The 18,543-nt window shown below is 39.7% G+C and overlaps 1 protein-coding gene and 1 long non-coding RNA gene across 5 annotated transcripts in view; one reads left to right on the top strand and one right to left on the bottom strand.

Moving 5' to 3' along the window:
* The window catches only part of LOC134860238 (uncharacterized), a 152,675-nt gene that overhangs the window by 21,343 nt on the left and 112,789 nt on the right, over positions 1-18,543 (top strand). The window lies entirely within an intron of this gene.
* pitx2 (paired-like homeodomain 2) overlaps positions 1-18,543 on the bottom strand; it is a 52,057-nt gene that overhangs the window by 6,403 nt on the left and 27,111 nt on the right. Inside the window, exons 1-2 of one of the 4 annotated variants that reach the window (XM_063877133.1) lie at positions 6,066-6,173; positions 583-652 (exon numbers count right to left, since the gene is read on the bottom strand). In XM_063877133.1, the coding sequence (XP_063733203.1) occupies positions 583-628 (46 nt within the window). In that variant the 5' untranslated portion in view covers positions 629-652; positions 6,066-6,173. Of the gene's footprint in view, positions 1-582; positions 653-3,132; positions 3,540-5,014; positions 5,245-6,065; positions 6,174-18,543 lie in introns of those variants that run through there. The other 3 variants (XM_063877131.1, XM_063877130.1, XM_063877132.1) reach the window with 3 other exon arrangements.

Raw genomic sequence — 18,543 nt, forward strand, 5'->3', positions numbered from 1 at the left:
ACAGCCCACACCAACGACTCACACCGACGAGAAAAAGAGGCCAGAATATTTGAGTACCAAACATTGTGGAACAGACGAGTAACACCCACAGCAAAAAGTCAAAATAAAACATAATTTTCTCATTATATTTTAGAGTACTAAAGTGCGAGTTGAATATGGGATACTATTTTGTGAGTAATTAACGTTATTTTGCCTTTTTAATTTAATGTTAACATTGTTTTGAGAAACCTCACAAACTATTAGCTCTCTTAATACTTAATCAAACCGGCTCAGGTTTTGGGTTGCTTATATCTGTGTTTAGACCAAGTTTAAATTAGGCAAATAAAAATAAAAAGGAAGGTATTGATGAAAGATTTTAGCTGTAATTAATAAGTATACTGTGTGCAAAGTAGCACACATGTTGACCTTTAGCCTGCATTTTAAGAAAATAATGCTGATTAAATATAATAAAATTAAATACACAACATAATTAAATATCTTTTCGTACAAATAAAAACAACAAGTCTTTTAATAAACATATGTTTTTTGTACTGCAATATGTGGGAATTGGTCTGTATTGGTGATGATGGATCAGTTACTCACCTATTTGCGCGCAGGTGGTGGCCAGTTTGCGGCAGTGGGAGTCCATTATGGCAATTTAAGGAAACCGCTTCTGGAACAACGGACAAAAGAGACATAATTAGCCTTTAAGTCTGGTAAACAACCCCGCTGTGTTGGTCACTGACATCCAACTTCGGCAGTCAATACTTTCTGAAGTCAACAGAAGACTAAAAGGAATAGTGGTGTGCTCAAAGGATAAATATCAGATTACAAGACAAAAGTGATGGTGGTCTTGAGAAAAGATTTCAAATGGATGGAGAAGAAAAAAAATCAGACATTCCAAGTGTGTAAGAGCAGGCTCAGTAAAGTTCATGTTAATGAGGTAAATGCATTAAATGTAAGATTCAATGAAGATTAATTTGATTGAGTCTCATTTATGAATCAAAGTCTGCTTAGCTTGTCTTTTTTATATGTTTTTTGTAGAAATAGGGCAACAATTGAACTAGTTACTGTTTAATTTACATGAGTCAGGAAATAACTGGCCATATTAGGATACATGGCAGAAATGTACATCTGAAATAACAATTAAGTGAACACAATCATCTGCGTTGCAAACTAATAGTGCATTATTTTTTACGATTTATTTCACTTGATTTGGGAAAAATACGAGTCTAAAATTCCTATTTATCGCGTCAGATTTATTTCCGTACAGTCTGAAAATATAAAACCTTCCGTGTTGTGCATGAGGCGAGTGTTGTGTTTTGGTGCAGCCTGCTGTTGAGAGTGGAGTGATTCCGCAGTAAAATCACGGGATTACAGTCTGATTGAGATGTCTGTCGGTGGGATATTACAAAATTCATTATCGCAGCCCTCATACTACCTCGATATGAAGTTACACAGATGGGGTTTTATTAGTCCAGGCTCACACTGTTTGCTTATGATAATTCAACTCGGGGGGAATTTGCATGCAGTCATGCTGTTAACCATTTTCCTCAGCTCTTCCCTTCACCTGCTCTACATCATCTGCAAGCCTTTTTTTCTCCAATTCAGAAGATGCAGATATTGGAGGTTAAGTTTTACGTCGTGTACCTGCACAACCTTTCTTCTCATCCATCCTCTATATCCCCACTGCAAAATGAAATAGTGGGGGTCAGCCTGTAAGGCGTAAGGTTATTGCACGCGGCTCAGTGTTATCTAATCAGTGAGATTTAATGAGGGGCTCCTTCCAACATTTCAGCCTGCCTGGCTGCTCTGCGGCCTCTGAAACCACAACCGGTGTTATTAATGCATTTTACTGTATTTGATTATTATGGTATACAAAGAATGGTGTAAAAGAAAATATTGACTAATTTACTACATTGATTTCTACTTTCTTAATTTAATGTAGTTTTTGCAGATTTAAAACGAAAGGCATGTATTTCGTTAAAATGTTCATACATGCATCATAAAAAAAAGTGTTCCTTACATTATTTGATACATTAAAGTAAAAAAAAAAACTTGTTATTTTGCTCAGTTAAAAACGCATATGGGGCAAAAATATAATATACTTAATGCTTTACAGCTTTTAATAGAAGTTAGGCCTACAACATTTACAATACTAATAACACAATTTCTGGAAATGAAGCCTCAATATAAAAACAAATTGCATTTATTTTTTACTCTACCACACTGAAGATGCACTACGAGCGTTTCATGATTACTCATATTAATCCGGTTCATCCATTCATTCTCACTCCGCGGACCTCAGCACCAACAGTTGATGTGAATCAGTGACTCACGTGGCACGAGGCCCAGTGCAGACAGAAAGCTGGCATTGCCTCGCACTGGCTTTACTTCTGAAATTAACACCGAGCAGCATGAGAGAGCAGCCTTTACCGGGAGACGAAGCTAACCTCCACCATATGGTCCCGTATTAATTAAAGAAGCGGGACCGTGAACGTCGCCTCTTTTTTACCCAAATGTTTTTCTCCCTGTAATGCAAAACATTTCAAGGGAGGGTAAAAAAGCATCTGAACTCACGATACTCCTTTCTATTAACAGGGTTATTTACACTTTGCTTTAAGAGCTTACTCACCGTTTTATTTAGGCCAGTGAAGGAGAGTTAATACATTTTGTTGTTAGGTTCAGCCACGATTTTACGCATCTATGCCGCATTTACCCAATCATTAATAACTTTAGAGCCACAAACTGACCTAAGGCTGAGTCAGGTACGAAAGATACTTTTAATTGAAACACATTATTTTGTATTTTTGTTTATGTGGCACGAAAAACGGCAAAGATTAATTAAGATTTAACTATTTAATATTAAATATCACAAACTGCAAGAAATACCGTTTTTTTTTAAACCCTCTTTTCATTTCCCGGCACTCCATCACAGCTAATGATACATCATTATCATCTGGCGACCTGTAAGGCGAACCCTGCTCTCACATCACTTCATGCTCCTTTCTGTTACAGCCACGGCTTTGAAATTCCAATAGAAACACGCCAAACAGGCAAAACACGAGCTGGAACAAATCCATTCACTTGCATTAACTCACATCTCAGTTTTATTTATTTTTAGTGCCTCTGCTCTTCCTCTGCTGCACTTACCAGTTGTTGACACCGTTGAGGTTGTCTGTGCCAGCCGTCGGCGTTTTATTCAATATGGAGATAAATTCCACCGTCCAAACACACTCGGACACCGGTAGTTGTGTTTATAGCGAATATACAGGAAACTTCAAGGTCCAGTAGAGCTTATATCTAAGTTTCTGTCCGGAAATATGGGTCTGGCGTGGATGTGGCTCCCCGCTATGTTATCCAAAAAGAAGACTTAGCGATACCTTTTAGGATAGTTTCATTTATGCGCATAAATAACCATCTGTTTACGGTGCGAGGAGAAATAGCGAAGGAGGCGCTTTCATCCGAATCTCCCCTTGGTTCGTCCTCTTCTGTCTTCCTTAACTTTTCCCCCCTTGAAAGACGCTCCAGTGGTGCATTTTTTTCCTCCTTCTTTTGAGCTCAGAGAGGGACCCCGCGTGTGTGTGTGCCTTTTTAAAGGGGTGTGTTTGTGTATGTATGCGCCTGTCCCTGTGTAGTCTAGCAGAGGGCAAACTTGGAGCTTCTCAACTTTCAACAACAATCAAACGAAAATTCCGGATGGCATATTTAAAAAGCACAACCATGTAAAAGACAAATAAACAAAACACTTATATTCCTGTCAACCCTCCCCGGTGCGTTTACTGTAACATTACACCATGAGGTGCTGGCATGCAAAACATATAAGGCTTCAATCTACCTCAACCCAACCTGCTATTTACACCAAGCAACTCAAATGCTTATTATCTAAACTTTGCGTGCGCAAAATAAACAACCGTCTTAACCGCGAATTCATGACTAAACCCACTTACTGGTAGTTAATATAAAGAAATGCTGTATTTAAAGTCACAGTTACGGATTCCTATGGCAGCCTATTATGTAATCAGCAAATTAGAGTCCAATTAACTCCAAATTAGCATATTGTTTGCACTAATTTAACACATTTTTAGAAACGCAATATTGAGAGTAAAACAAAAACCTATCGGGCTATTTAAATGTCTGCATTATAGGCTCCTCCAGGGCCAGACAGAACCCTATCGTGTTGCGGATTTATGTGCAGATGAAGTGAACAGCTGGCTCGGATGCAAATGTTCTTTATAGATCCGTTTCGTCAGATACAGACTGATTTTCCAATTCGCATTTTAAGTAAGGCGAGCAGACCGGACGTAGGCCGGCATTCCCTGCGCCTAATCCGTCTTTTACATTTTTAGTCATACTCCCATTAAACCAGTAATTAATGCACACGTACACACGGGAATTTGCAGGCAATAGGGGACACTGAAGCAAAGCAAGCGCATCATCCATACCTCCACCCCCCGAACCAAATTAGGTGCATGGTTTGGATCGTTGTACTATCCCAAACACTTTGGTGATATAATAGATGTTACTGCTGCCTTTTAAACACGTATAAAGGAGACATTATAAAATGAAATGCATGTTTTAATAGCTACTCAGTTCAGGTTTTTTTTAAGACGACAGATATTAAATAAAAGCAGTTTAAGCACGTATGATCCTCTTTTACGAAGGCCCAAGAAAGCCATATATTTTTAAATTAATTTTCCACTTCCGTAAGCACACGTGGGAGAGAGGCAGAGAGAGAGCGTTGGGTCAAATGCAAACCAATATGGGAACAAATAAATAAAAATTGCATATTTGCCAAAACAGCTCGCTTAGTGCTTTACATTCTGACCCGTGTCTTCTGATATTAGATGTTGTGATGCGGCACACAAACATGTGCACACGCAGACAAAATGCAAGTAAATGACCCCCTTAGCCCCTGCAGAAAACATCCACCCTGCACCATGCATATGTTCACAGCAGCCCCGCCTGCCCGGGATGAAAGGAGGATGAACGGCGTCTGGAGAGGCGTGATGCTTCGGCTATATTCTCCTCTTACCTTCTTATACAAAGAAGAAAAAAAAAATCCGTCAAGAGCCTCCTCTTTCTCACGCAGAAAGGTGCAGAGGAATGCCTGAAGTTCAGAGAAGGCTGGCGGGTATGAAATCTTTCGCCTCGGGGGCAAACCGGCGGCTTCTTTTCATTTCAAGCGCTTATCGATTCTCCGTTGTCATCTTTGGCGACGCAGAAGGACACTTGAAAGAATTTCTGATGGGGCTGTGATGTGAGAAACGGGGTGACCTGCTCTGCTGATGCTCTCTCCTGCCTCTTAACGAGCACATCAGTACAGTTGGCCATTTCAACTTTTCCCCCTGCTGCATACTGGAGAGGACTTTGAAACACTCTTTGCTGCTCTCCGTGTGTATCAGCACGAAATCAAGAGTCCACTTTAAAGAGGAGAGATGATATATTGCCCTGAAACTCCCACTACAACAACGCACATACACAATCTGAAACTGAAGCCATTTAAGTTTTTTAAGTTTAAGTGAGGACTATTTTTTTTTTTTAATCTAGAATGATTAGCTTTTTTTTGCTGATCATTTTCTCTGTGATTGATTAAATAGTTGAAAGTTCCCCAGCCCTGCATACTTCAGATCAACTTGTGCATAGTATTCCTCGGGTTTATTAAGATCTCTTGGGCCTGACATATCTAATTGTTCTAACAACTAAATATAAAAAGTATTCCTCATCATAACCTGGAATGCATTCTCTGCAGAATAAAGCCCTATATCTCCATGAGTGATGACTGTTTTGAGACATTTTAATATTTTTAATATGGGCTCTGTTGTGTGCCAAATTGCACTTCAGTACAAACGTCTTATTGTGAAATTAGGGCCTATTTATTTCCAAAGATGTATAGAATAAATGCTTTTTTTATGACAAATGTCTCTGCAGCCTTTGCAACATGCTTGTGCAATAAGGACCCTATTAAATCACAGTTAAATCAGACAGAAACTAAATGATTTAAATGAGCTTGTCTCTGATTTTTCCCCCCATACCCTGACATTCAAATGAATTTCTATAGGCTGTCATTAAATATTAATCTAAACCTTTTTTCCCACTGCATTACATACACACGTCCTGTCATCATGGTGCACTGGGCAGCTTGAGTAATGCAAATGTGAAGTGGTTCCATTATTCAGGGACGCTCTTACTGAGAAACCAGGCAGCCTTTTTCCTTTTTTCTTCAGTTTAAGCCTCAAACCACATACGATTGTCGCCTAGTGTTCTGTCTGGCCAACACTCTGTGGCCATGTAATAAAAGTTGGAGTCGAATTGGTGTTTCCAAAGCCACAAATCTTTAAACAAATCAGTTTATGTACTGCTAATACGTTAGAAATATAGTAATGGCTTGGAATTTAGTTTTATTGTGGGGTGTGACTCCTCTACGAAAGAAAGGAGGATGAATATGGAGAGAAAGAGAGGAGAAGAAGAAAAGAGACAAAACATTAGATAAGTCTTTCTCCATCGAGACAGAAATATCCTGTGTGTATTTCAATTTGTCAAGTATCACTCCAAGAACGTTATTAGCGAAAAAGCTGCCTGTAAATTAACCAAATTAAAAGGGTGGCTCTTTGATGGCTCTTGAGCTTGTTGAGCGGCTTTATGCTTGATCCTTACTATTCCAGCTCTGTCACAGTACCAAAGGGAGAGAAGCTACACCAACGCTAAGCACTCCAACTCAGCAACATGGCTTTGTGGTTTCCAACGTTATATGCGAGGCCAGTAAATGACTTAGACTCCCCTCACTTCTCCCAACATGCTCAGCTAACATGGTGTATATTTAAAAAGTACTCAGCTCCTCGTCTGTGTCTTCTTCTGTAATTATCCTATCTTCGGCTTCCAAAGAAAATGCTCAGCTGATGTCATTGTGGTTTTGGCCCACCGACTGCTCTAATATTAATCCCGTGCATGAAGCGGCTTCAAATAAATAAGGATTACTTTGAATTAAACTCTGGTCCATGTTTTCATGTGAACACATTAACTCCTGTCATTGCTGGTCAGTTAGACAAGGCTGTCTCCTCTTGACTTTGGACATGACATGGCTTTGGTCAAGCGTGATTAAAATTGTCCCTGAGACTCGGACGGCATTCATTACTCTGACAGCCGCAGACGGGCAGCACAGCAGTGCATTTATGGCACGTGGTTGATCTTGGGGAAAGTAATAGTCGGTGCATGCATAAACACATGCGGCCTCAGCCTTAATCACAGGTGCGAGCAGGCCAATAAATTGCTCAAGCAGGTCTCTGATCAATTACATGAAAAATCAATGGGAAGCTGCCACTAACCTGCCTAAGGGGAAATCGGCCAAGAATGAAATTGGTGTGATAAAATGACTATGATGCCTCCCTCCCCGTCGATAACATGTAAAACAGTTCAGCTACATGTTAACTCTCCTGTCAGCAGACCTGAGGTGGACCCAAAGGTCACAACTGGAATCAGCTTAGTCGTAATTGGTCTACTGTGGCAGAGAGAGGGGGCATGAAGGGAAGGAGCTTGAGTAATATTGAGGCTGAATGAGACGGTGGAGAGTAGGTTGGGGGAAATGTGGGTAATAAACCTTCAACATATTTGGGCTTAAAATATGTATAGAAAACATTATTTCAGAACCAGTTCACACACTTTTTCTGGTGCTTTCAACCACATTTTGTGCCCCACCTTCAAAAACAAATCTGTTAATGTTCAAACAATCAAAATGAAGTACTTGGGTCACGTGATGACATCAAATCATGGGAAATAAGCAACCTCTATCAGATGATACAGAATTTGAAATTAGGTTAAAATCTCCTCAAAAAGCTAATAATCGGACCCTGAGTTAAGATTTGTTTGTTCAAATTCATATATCGATATCTTAAATGGAAACATTTCCAAATCGGGAATCTTGCACTTCAGTTTTTGTCACATTGTCTGATAGCTGAATACAAAAACATTGAGCATTGGCAATATACTGTAGCAGTTTAAGCACTAGATACAATTATGTTTAGCGACAAATATTGAACTGGAGAAATGACCTTTGTTTGTTTTTCAAGCACTTCCACATTGTCCAGATAAATATGTAAACACATTAAAATGGATACTTATTTAATCTTGGAAATTGTCTTGTATGCTGTTAACAAGTCAGAAAATTAGGGTAACTCGGAAATTACTGAAAAATGGTTCGAACTATAGTGTTCCCTTCCCATCCAAACAAAAAATGTCTGTCATGATTTTAATGTTGGACTAAATAGTGTAAACACAGTGGAAATTTAGTCTGATTAGCAAGTATCAAAGCCAAAGTAGTTTAGTCTTTCACTGTCTTTGACGATTCATGTGGACTGGAAACCTGATTAAAGTAACTCGGAAAAACAATCAGAGAATGAGATTAAAAGACATGAAAGGTAGTGGAGGAAAGAGATTTACTCAAGAAGATTGAGGTTGAAATTAAGTAAAGAGGAAAAATAACATGGATGATCCGAAGATGTGTTTTAAAAAACAGAAACATGCTGATAAAAAAAGATCACCCCAAAAGGTATAAAGGATGATGATAAAGAGAGGCAGAGAAATAAAGATGGAGGGAGGGAGGGTGGCTAATCTGAAATCAGGATGCTGGTCCCATGTCTCGTGTTCTGATTAGTTCCAGTGTTTCATGCTTGTCTCTGCTTTTCATGGAGCCTCATCGCCTGGCTGAACTCTGTGGGTCTACGAGTGTTTCACCACAACACAATGACCATCCCCGTGCAATCCCTAGACAAGAAGTGACACATGAAAAGCTCATGGAAGACGCAGGGTCAACATTTACCCGTGCTGTAAGCATGCATTCGATATCTGTGTCATATCCCTTTTTATCTGTGGCTGATTTTAAGAAGCAGCCGTCCTTAGTTTGAAAGACTGTGTTGAACAGTTTCACATACAGACCCCAGCAGCCCCTTTGGCCTTTTCCTTCAGATCAGTACTTCAGATTCACTAATCCGTTAGTAGGGGGGGGGGGACATCCGAGAAAAGGTGATGGAGGTAGGTGGATATTTGTACACTCATAATAACTCCTCATGCTGGATGCGAGATTTGCTGTGTTATCTTGTGTGTGTGTGCAGGGGTTTCTGTGTGAGAGAGAAAGAAAGAAAGCAAGAGCGAGGCCGTGTGCGAATGAGGAGGGTGAGGTGGGGGTGTCTAATCCAGTCCCAGTGTGAAACTGTTGACATTTGTGCTTTTTTTCCCTTCATTATGTGACTGGGGCTGTTTTGCGCTGGATTAGCTACAAATCTCCCATGCAGCACATTCAGCATGCCACTAGTAGTTTAACTTCATTAATAATGGATGAAGAGATTGTAATCCAGGAGTAAGAGAGCATGGAGGAGCACCATACACAGGGAGGGAGGGCACCCCTCTGGTAGATTCAGGATTTTTTTTTCTCCAAGACAATCGTATGACGGCGACAACATCACCCGTTATTGCTCCACACATGTAATATTGCATCAATGCCTTTGTCTCGGGTTGTAATTTGCCTGGAATCCACAAAGGTAGGGGTGTGTAATCGAATACGTGGAGAGCTGAATAAAACGGGGGGGGGGGGGGGGACTTCGGAAGTCTCGGCGGTGCATATGCTAGTATCTTCCATTGATTGTGTTTACTCAAGCTTCTCATTGCAGACTATTATAGAAGACCGGGGGACACACCCTGGCCTAACAGCAGGATAAGGAGGATTAAAGGTGAACATATTCACTATTTCTCTCTCCACTGTCAGATCTTTGATTTCTGATGTGACCCTATAGCAAAATGAGGGCCAGTGGTGTGCAGGTGTATTGAGATTTATGATAAAATAAAATAGTATTCAGATTGAGAAGACAATAATGATGAGCAATTGAAGTCTGGTCATAAGACATATAGTTTAGGTAAGAAACGTCTTACATATGATTTTGTTCTTCATGGTATTGAGTACAGTTTAAAATGCCATGGATAAGGGAGCAGCAAGATGATTGGCTGCTTCCTTATTTGGTCAAAGGGCTAATCATAAACATAAACGAATACAGGATGAAGTGATTAAATGTATTTCACTTTCAGGAGAGCGTTCACATTATTTATGACAAACAGTGTATGGTAGACATTTCTAGGAATACATTCCCTCAGTGTAGGAAGTAATGCAGTTCATATTACATTAAATATCGTTAATAATAATAATAATGACATTTTAAGATATTGCTATGTGCAACTGGATATGATTATCTGTTATATGACTTTGCCTGAAAAACATTTAAAAGACCAAATGACATAACAGTCATGACTGCATTGTACCATTCATTTAAACAAGGGGAAAAAAATCCCCAGATGGTTATACATCACCAACAATAGCTGTTTACCTTTGTTGTTATAAAGAAAGGTCTGAAATCCTTATGGGAGTACATCACAACCAATTAGGTTGTTGTGTGACATTCTGCTGGAGTGCAATTATTCAAGTCAGAGAAAGATAAAAGGGAAGAAGAAGAATGGAGCAAAGATTGGGTCTTTGATCTTTTGCAGTTACTGTTTCCCACCGCACAGCCACAGAAAGCTTGAGGCGCATAACCGTGGTAGATGTGATGGTTCTGGTCTGTTTGGTAGTTGATATTTAATTTTGATAAACATGTTTTTAGTAGCTTTAAAGATTGGCAAATAAAAAATGACTTTTAAATCTCCAGCACAAACAATCATCATGGTTTAGTCTTCCACCAGTGGCGTTTTGTTTTGAATGGACACTGAGCAATGTACAATGTAAAACGACTGAATTCTTCTGGAGGTATTTAACAGGTAGGAAAGATATTTGGTTTACTGGTGCTTACCAATTGACCTTTTACAAAGAGGTGGACACTAATAAAGTCAATCAAACCTATTTATTTGCAGACTTTTGACTCCCATAAGACGACATAAGATATTCATGAAAATGGAACCTCATAATGTTTAAACATTTACAAAGGGTAATGATCCTTTTCATGCTATTATTTCAAGTAAAAAATGACTCAAATTATTCAATTTCACAAGGTGGCTGTGCTCTTTTATGTGGCCGTCGTGTAACTGATATGAAACTTTTTACTACAGCGAAAGATGTCAAGTCAAAGACTGCCAACTAAATTCAGCCCAAAACTCCTCGTAGCTTCAGGGCTCTCTGTCAACATTTAATAGATGTTTTTATTTGAAGGCTCTTACATTTAATTTGTAAAGTATATTATACCACAACAACTGTATCCTTCTCATGTCGTAGAAGAAATCAGGTGGTGAAACCTCTCAAATGCCACAGGTGGAGATGCTTCTTGGCACAGTAGCAGGGGGAAACACCTGAACAACTTTCACAAAGCCACCTGTTGGTGAACTTCCTGATGTGAGTTCTTCAGAAATCTTGTTTGTTCTCGCTCCAGGATGGCTTCCTCTCCCATTTGAAAGTGAAATTACCTCACGGCTGGATATCAAAACAAGACAACTAATGTCTGCTTATATCTGAAGATCAAAGTGATAGCGTAATTAGAAAAGATTAACTGCATTGATCCCAGAGGGCAAACATGGGTATTGTTTTCAAAGTGGTATATTTGATGGTTTGTTCTTCCAAAGGGAAATGATTGTGGTTCCTTTGTTTGGACTATTTAGTAACCAAAACCCTGTTCTGACATGCTATTACAGTGAGTCTTTTTGTGATCCAACCAATCGGTGAAAGCTTATGTCAGTTCACACATGGCATCAGAAAGCGTCTCCACAACCGTCTCAAGTCACCACTCGTGATGAGCATCTCTGTTTGCATATACAAATACCTTTTTATATTGAAAGAAAGTTGTTTTTGTAATTTGTCAGCTGTGAGTACACATTTCAGTTGCTACTCTCGCATAAATCACATCCAAGGAACGTGTGATGACAAATGAGAAAGCGCTCTTTGTCAGCGAGCCAATGGGCGTATTTTTTTGTTGCCCGAAGGCGATATGTGTATTACGAATTTGTTTATAGTCCATTGTCGGTTTCCAGGTCCTCCAGGCTAACAACACATCAGGCAAGTTAAGCAAATCAGATCACCTGTCGACAGGTTCATTGCAAGATAAGTGTCATATTGGTAACAATCTAAAATATCCTCCCCAGATACGATCCTAAGATTTGGTTTATGTCTGCCCAGTTTGCACATAGTTGGACAATAAGCAGCTACAGGCTCAGTTGTGGGTTTAGCACTTTGCTCAAGGGCACAGCAGCTGTTGTTGTCGAGGTGACGGCAAACAAGTTTACTGTCCCAGCAGTGAGCATCCAGTCACAACCTTCCTTGTGTAACTATCAGATCATGTAATTAGCTGCAGGCTGTCGGAGGCACAGGGAATACCGGGCGGACTGCTTTGATGTGTGAGGTGCCACATTACTGCAAATAAATGGTTAATGGGCTAAGCTTAGGTGATGTCATAGTTCATTGTAATGGCAGTTGCCAGCCTCATAAATAATGCTTAAGATTGTTTCCAAGTACGTCTTTTGACTGACATGTCAGTTTGCTTCAGGCTGGCACTGCTGACCCCTGGCATGCTGTGAATGTCACAGGACAGTTTCCATTTTAACGAACAGACCGGACAGACACACAGAGGCATGGCTTTTATTACCAAATTAGTTTGGTAATAAGTCTACAAGTAGTAGAGGTAGGGGTTTGTCATTGAAAGCTAATTTCAGATCTATTTAAATATTTTTTCTCTCCAACATTGACACACGGCATTCAGTCGGTCGTCACAACAAATTCACGCCGTGTGAACACACTAACCGTAGAGCGGGAGTAACGAGATAAATGCCAGCTGGATGGATATAACGTTTTCAAGACAAGAAAAGGAATTTACTGACTGTTATTACAGAGAAGGCTTTTAATGGTGTACTTTTAAAACGTTTACAGTAAAATGCTAACTATCCACACATCATGAAGTGAATAAAACACAGAAAAGCTTGGACGAATTAGGTGGAATACGTTTTATAAATAAAATGTAATTCACAGTGAGTATGTCATTAATGCTGCAACTGACAATGACTGGAAGTCTTTTGGTTCAACTACTCATTATGAAGAATAATTTCACCATCAGTGCTTAGAGTAGTTTCCTGTAAGTCTGCTTTCACTTTGCAATTCTCCTTGCTACTGGTTACGATCTTTGGAAAATAACACAGTGCAGAAACAAAACCAGAAGAGGTCACTGCTCTATTTTTACCCCGGGAAGCTATCCCAAGTTATCAAAGTATCAAGTTATGTGATGTTACAATAGCTAAAAATGCAGAAGGTGGTTTAACCAAAGTAACAGTAGAAAATAAAATTGTAGGTACTTTCTCGGCACTGAGGCATACTGGAAATTAATCCAGCTGTTTTAGTGACAGCAGCGTCAAAAATAATACCACTTGGGAACAAGTTGAAACGTTTTTTGTATCCACTTTAGGGATCAAACTGTTGACTTTTTTGATCACAGATAAATCGTTTTCTCTATAAATTGTCAAAAGTTAATCCCAAACGGCTGTTCAAAATATTCAAGAACTCAAGAACCAACAATCCTAAATTTCAAAGAGATTTCATTTCAAAGAGATTAACCAAAGGCAACCCTCATTGTTTTGCCAAAACGTTTGTATTTTTCTTGTTAAATGGCGTTAACTATTGTTGTTCTAGACAAATTGGGATAATTCATTGCAAAGAGTTCAATGGTTTAAACTAATAAAACAAATCCTTAGAAAGCACACCATGGGCTCAGAGTCGTTTTGAAGGACGCATAAACCAAGGCTGCAATCTAACCTCTAATCCTTCGGATTCAGGACGGTCTCTCTCATCACACGAGCCCATCCCGCCACTCCCTACTTTGTTCCCACTTTCCATACTTCACCCTTTCACCTATACATCTATATCCATATAGCAAGTCAATAAATCAAACTAGTACCCAAAAGTACATCGCGGGGTCTTTCATCTCTAATACTGTCTGGAGAGCAGCCCCTCCAAAATAATACTCAGTAGAGCTCTAACCTCGTCACGTATGGGACACTTACTCACCGGCTGCCTCTACATGATACAAGTGCTAATGCGGAGTACAAAGTTCCATCTGGTTCCCCCTGACTGAGAGGAAAGCTAGCCTGCTGACACTGAGGCTAGGCTAAGCTCCCGCTGGATAGCTTGCGCTTTCCGTGTCTATTGGGGGCTGCAGTGCATGCAACGCTTCAGCCAAGGCCACATGAGCCCCAGAGCATTCCCCCCTTTCTCTAATGTTTCAATTAATTGCAGGGCTGTCACGAACGGTGTTCTGCTAACAGGAAACACATTGGCTTTGACGTGAAAGCCCCGAATGGTGATGGATGTAATTAGAAGTGTTAAATCTCGTTCCAGATAGTTTCACACAACTGTGCCTCCCTCCCTCGGCGTTCCTTCACAATAAATGTGTGCTTAACAGGTTTTATTTTAAAGGACCATAGAGTATAACTGGTTAATGTACAACACACAGCTAAGATCATCCTCTTAGTGACACTCGTCCGAATAAAGCTCTTCAAATGTAAAGTTAATTGTTGAATTTCAGAAGATTTTTACTTCAGGTGAAAAAAGGTTACAAACCATCCTGAGTAGCTGCTCTGGAGCCAATAAGAGCGCTCTGTTTTGCTCAAGGGCACTTTTATGGAGGTCATCATGTATTCATTCAGTTCCCCCACCTAGGTTTTCATAGCAAATCTGGCAGATTCAGACTGTATGACCTTCCGATCACAGAAAAGCTTCTCTAACCTTCAGGCTACTCTAGCGTTGGAATACTTGTGTAATGAAAAAGGGATGAGATAGTTTATTATTTGGAAGAAAATGTCTTGAGGAGTGTCAGAAAACGGAAAGAATGGGAGTGGAACCAAAGCCTTCATTATATGACTGATAATGCCTGGTGTGATGGATCACGCAACACTGTGCATCCCTGGTGGAGCACATGACTTCATATTGCATGTGTGGGGGGGACAAACATTCACTGCTGTCCATTTTAAGGCTACCTCATTTCTTTGCACATGTTACTCTTATACAAGCGGCACAATGAATAGTTCATTATCAAAATGAATTGGTGTGTTATTGGATCAAAGTCCATTTTTGTGAGATTTTGCTGAGGACAACCATTTGTTTCTTGACAAAGTAATAGGAAATTCACAGTCAAAAATATATTAAGTGTGATTATTATTAGGCAAAACAAAGAGCAATAATGTAGCTGATAAATAGGACTTGAGAGATGTCTGGATATGAAACCTCACAGGTGCATAGATCACATTAGGCAACAGTTGTTTGGATTGGAATATTAGCTATGCTTTGAAGGAATAGTGTGATGATGTTCTATTCCTAGGAGACAGATTGATTATAAGAGAGTTGAACTCTGCTCTCATTGGCAGACTTGAAGGAAATAACCTAGACTGCCCTAAAGTGATTCAACTAAACCAAAAATATAATTAAGGCCATGTTATCATTATCAGGATACAGATACAGATGTCATGTCGGAGCAACACGCCTAGATACAGCATACTGCAGTTGTGAAATGAAACGTGATGTAGATGTAAACATAACATGTAAACTCAAACTGTTGCTCCTAAATTCTGTGATATTTTAACTGAACATATTGCAGACCTATCGGGATGACTACAGGCAGTAGCACAGCTTGAAATTGTGGCCTCGGAAAGAGGTAATTTGGCTGTCAAAATAACAATGAAGTCGCTAAGCACAACGTCTTTGAAGGCAGCCTAGTTTTGTTATGGCAGTGCAGGAGAAATATGTGGCTAAGTTGAAAGTTTTTTCTTCCACTGTTTGTTCTTTTGAACCTTCAGATTATTGTCTGACCTGTCAAAGAGGAAGCCAACTAATACACTTTAAAAGCATTTCTATACAGACATGTAGTAGCAGTAGTGGTTATTCATGAATGAAAATCGTCTTGGAATTGGTTTACATTTTGATTGCCTCAACTGAATTGAATTACTAAATAGTTTAAATTAAATTAAAGTCATTTAAAAAGTAATTATCCTGCTCTTGGAATCTGTCTCAACATACAACATCCCTTAAAAAAGTGTAAGGGGGTTTAAGTTAGTGAGAAGTTTTGACATAAATGATGTCTTATCTGCTGTAATAATTCAATTAAACTAAGAACACCTGAAATAAGGCAGTTTTCTAAAGGATAGCCATGTTTGCGAAGAAGATAAAATGCTTACCGTCCGGATTGGCTGCTCTTGAATGGTGGGGATTCAGGTAATGATTGATTGATATTTTTCATTGGCCAGTGAGATATGATTCAGCCAAGGTTGAGAGGTTATAGGTCCATGATCCTCACAAAGAGAACTGCAGATCCTTTAGTATGTTGAAGGCTTGGCCCTTGCTGACCAACCGAGTCTTAACCCCTTCTCTGGTGCTCACGGTTATAACACAGAGCATTCTGATCACTGGACCTGAAGGGCAGTTCAAATACCGGCAGGTCATCGGGGCCCATATTAACAGAACCAAGGCTTTGTCACCAATCCCACTCAACTTCAAGGATCTTTAAGGGAAACAAATCGATCAACTCCTGACTCCTTAACTGGTTTATAGCCACATAGAAGAGAACTGAAATGAAAAATGTATTTTTCTTGTGTTGCTCAAGCACTCTTGAGCTGTAAATCAACGAAATACATGAAACAAGATTAACTCAGGTATACATAAGATAAAAAATAATTAGCTTAAATTAAACTGGCATTAAATGAGTAGAAGGTTTTCTGACTGTGGGCGTGAACAACGTCTTTCCTGATTTAGGACAAAGAAGTTGCGCAGTTGTCATCGAACTAAAGAGCAGGCAAGAAAACTCCTCTCCTTTCTCCCCCCTCTGACAAACAAGTGAAATTTCTGAGCGTGCCCACCTGCTTCTTTCTCTCCTGACACCCAATTAGGTATCAGTCCAATTATCTCGGCATACAAACCACAGATCCCTTCAGCTTTTGAACTAGAGCAGCCAAATCAAAGAATGAGTTGGGATCAGTGCAGTCTCCTCAGCTCTAGTTCAATAGCGATGCATGACATGAGAGAAGAAGTCATTTTTTCCCTAAGTCCAATATTCCCCGTGGCTTTGGGAAAAATGTCAGATTGGAGTCTGACTCTCAGATTAGGCTACTACACCATCGCTCAGTACAAAAGGCTTCTGAATTTGTTTTACATCTGTCTATATTGTGTCTTTGTATCAAATATGTCCTGCAGAGGTCTTACACGAAATAATGTCAACGTCCACCACCCTTTTTTAAATTATGTCTTTTGTTCTATTGATACATTAAATAACATGATACTTGAGCTAAAGGATTGAAACACATTTAGCTAGTTCTTTTTTGGTTTCCTCTGATGCAATATGGGATGGCAGAAATGCAGTAAAGGGCAGATTGCTATTGGTGTCTCAGAAGGTCACGGATACGGCTTTAATGTCTTTCCTTACTCTATCGGCATGCTGTGGAGCTCCCTGCTTCTCCAGATAGGTTGCCCCACTGCTGGGACACAAAGCAACTCTGCCCTGGCCACAAAGCAGAAACTTGGATAGCAAAGGCGTCAGCTATGCAGCGCCCAGCAGGAACAGTGGAGCTGTGAAATGGGGCAGTGGGGTGGAGGAATGAGTGCCACCTGTTCACCTCAGCTAAACATTTAACCTAGAGCAAATCGAAGGAGAGAAAGGGTATTTCCGTTTTAACACGGAAACAATTATGGTTTTTACAACCCTCATAGGACACGATGTCCGGAGTGATGGTTGGGGATTTACACCAGGGGCTCAAATATAACTTCATATGCTGGGACTCCTGTCTTTTAAAATACACACTTACACACATACTTTTTTAACAATGTCACTCCATACTCGACAATGAACACAAGGACGGACAGTAGTGCGAGCAGAGATCAGGTTTGCAGATACACTGTACTTTAAAAAACACTTTCACTACTAGCATTGCATTGTGTCACGGCTAGGGGAACAAGGATTCGCACACGCCACCATCATTACAATGGCATAAAGTAATCCTGTGAGTTGCAGTATGTTTAGGTCTCAGGGCCAACATGATTTTCTTTTTTAACTTGTCTCTCTATCAAAAGGACATTTGCCTTTCAAAAATGTTTGAAAAGCACAGTTAATGGGGTAAGGTACTGAGACTGTCTTCTTTAACTCAGTTAGGGTTTGGGAAAGATAATTGTTTAGGGTAAAAATACTTCTTGGTTATGGTTATTGTTAGGGGATGCCATTCATGATTTAAAGAAACCAACATTGAGCGTTTTTGACGTTGACTGGTTACAAACTCTGGTCTCCTGTGTGGTAAACAAACACTTTTTGAACAATCCTTCTTCCTTTACAGACGGCGTGGATTTTTGATGTCACAATGCATCTTCCTTTGCTCCTAGCGGGATAGAGGCCCTATTCTTACAGCTGTTTGGTTTCAAGATTTAACTAAGGTTAAGCTGCTATTAGAAAGTTTTTTAATTTTAGTAGGCCGCTACTGGAGGATCAGTTACTATAAGGTTCTAACAATAGTCTTTTACATTGAGCGGATTGTATTAAAGTAATTCTTTTTGGGGAATTATCAATTGGTATAACGTTG

The sequence above is a fragment of the Eleginops maclovinus genome, chromosome 23, assembly GCF_036324505.1.
Source record: "Eleginops maclovinus isolate JMC-PN-2008 ecotype Puerto Natales chromosome 23, JC_Emac_rtc_rv5, whole genome shotgun sequence".
NCBI lineage: Eukaryota > Metazoa > Chordata > Actinopteri > Perciformes > Eleginopidae > Eleginops > Eleginops maclovinus.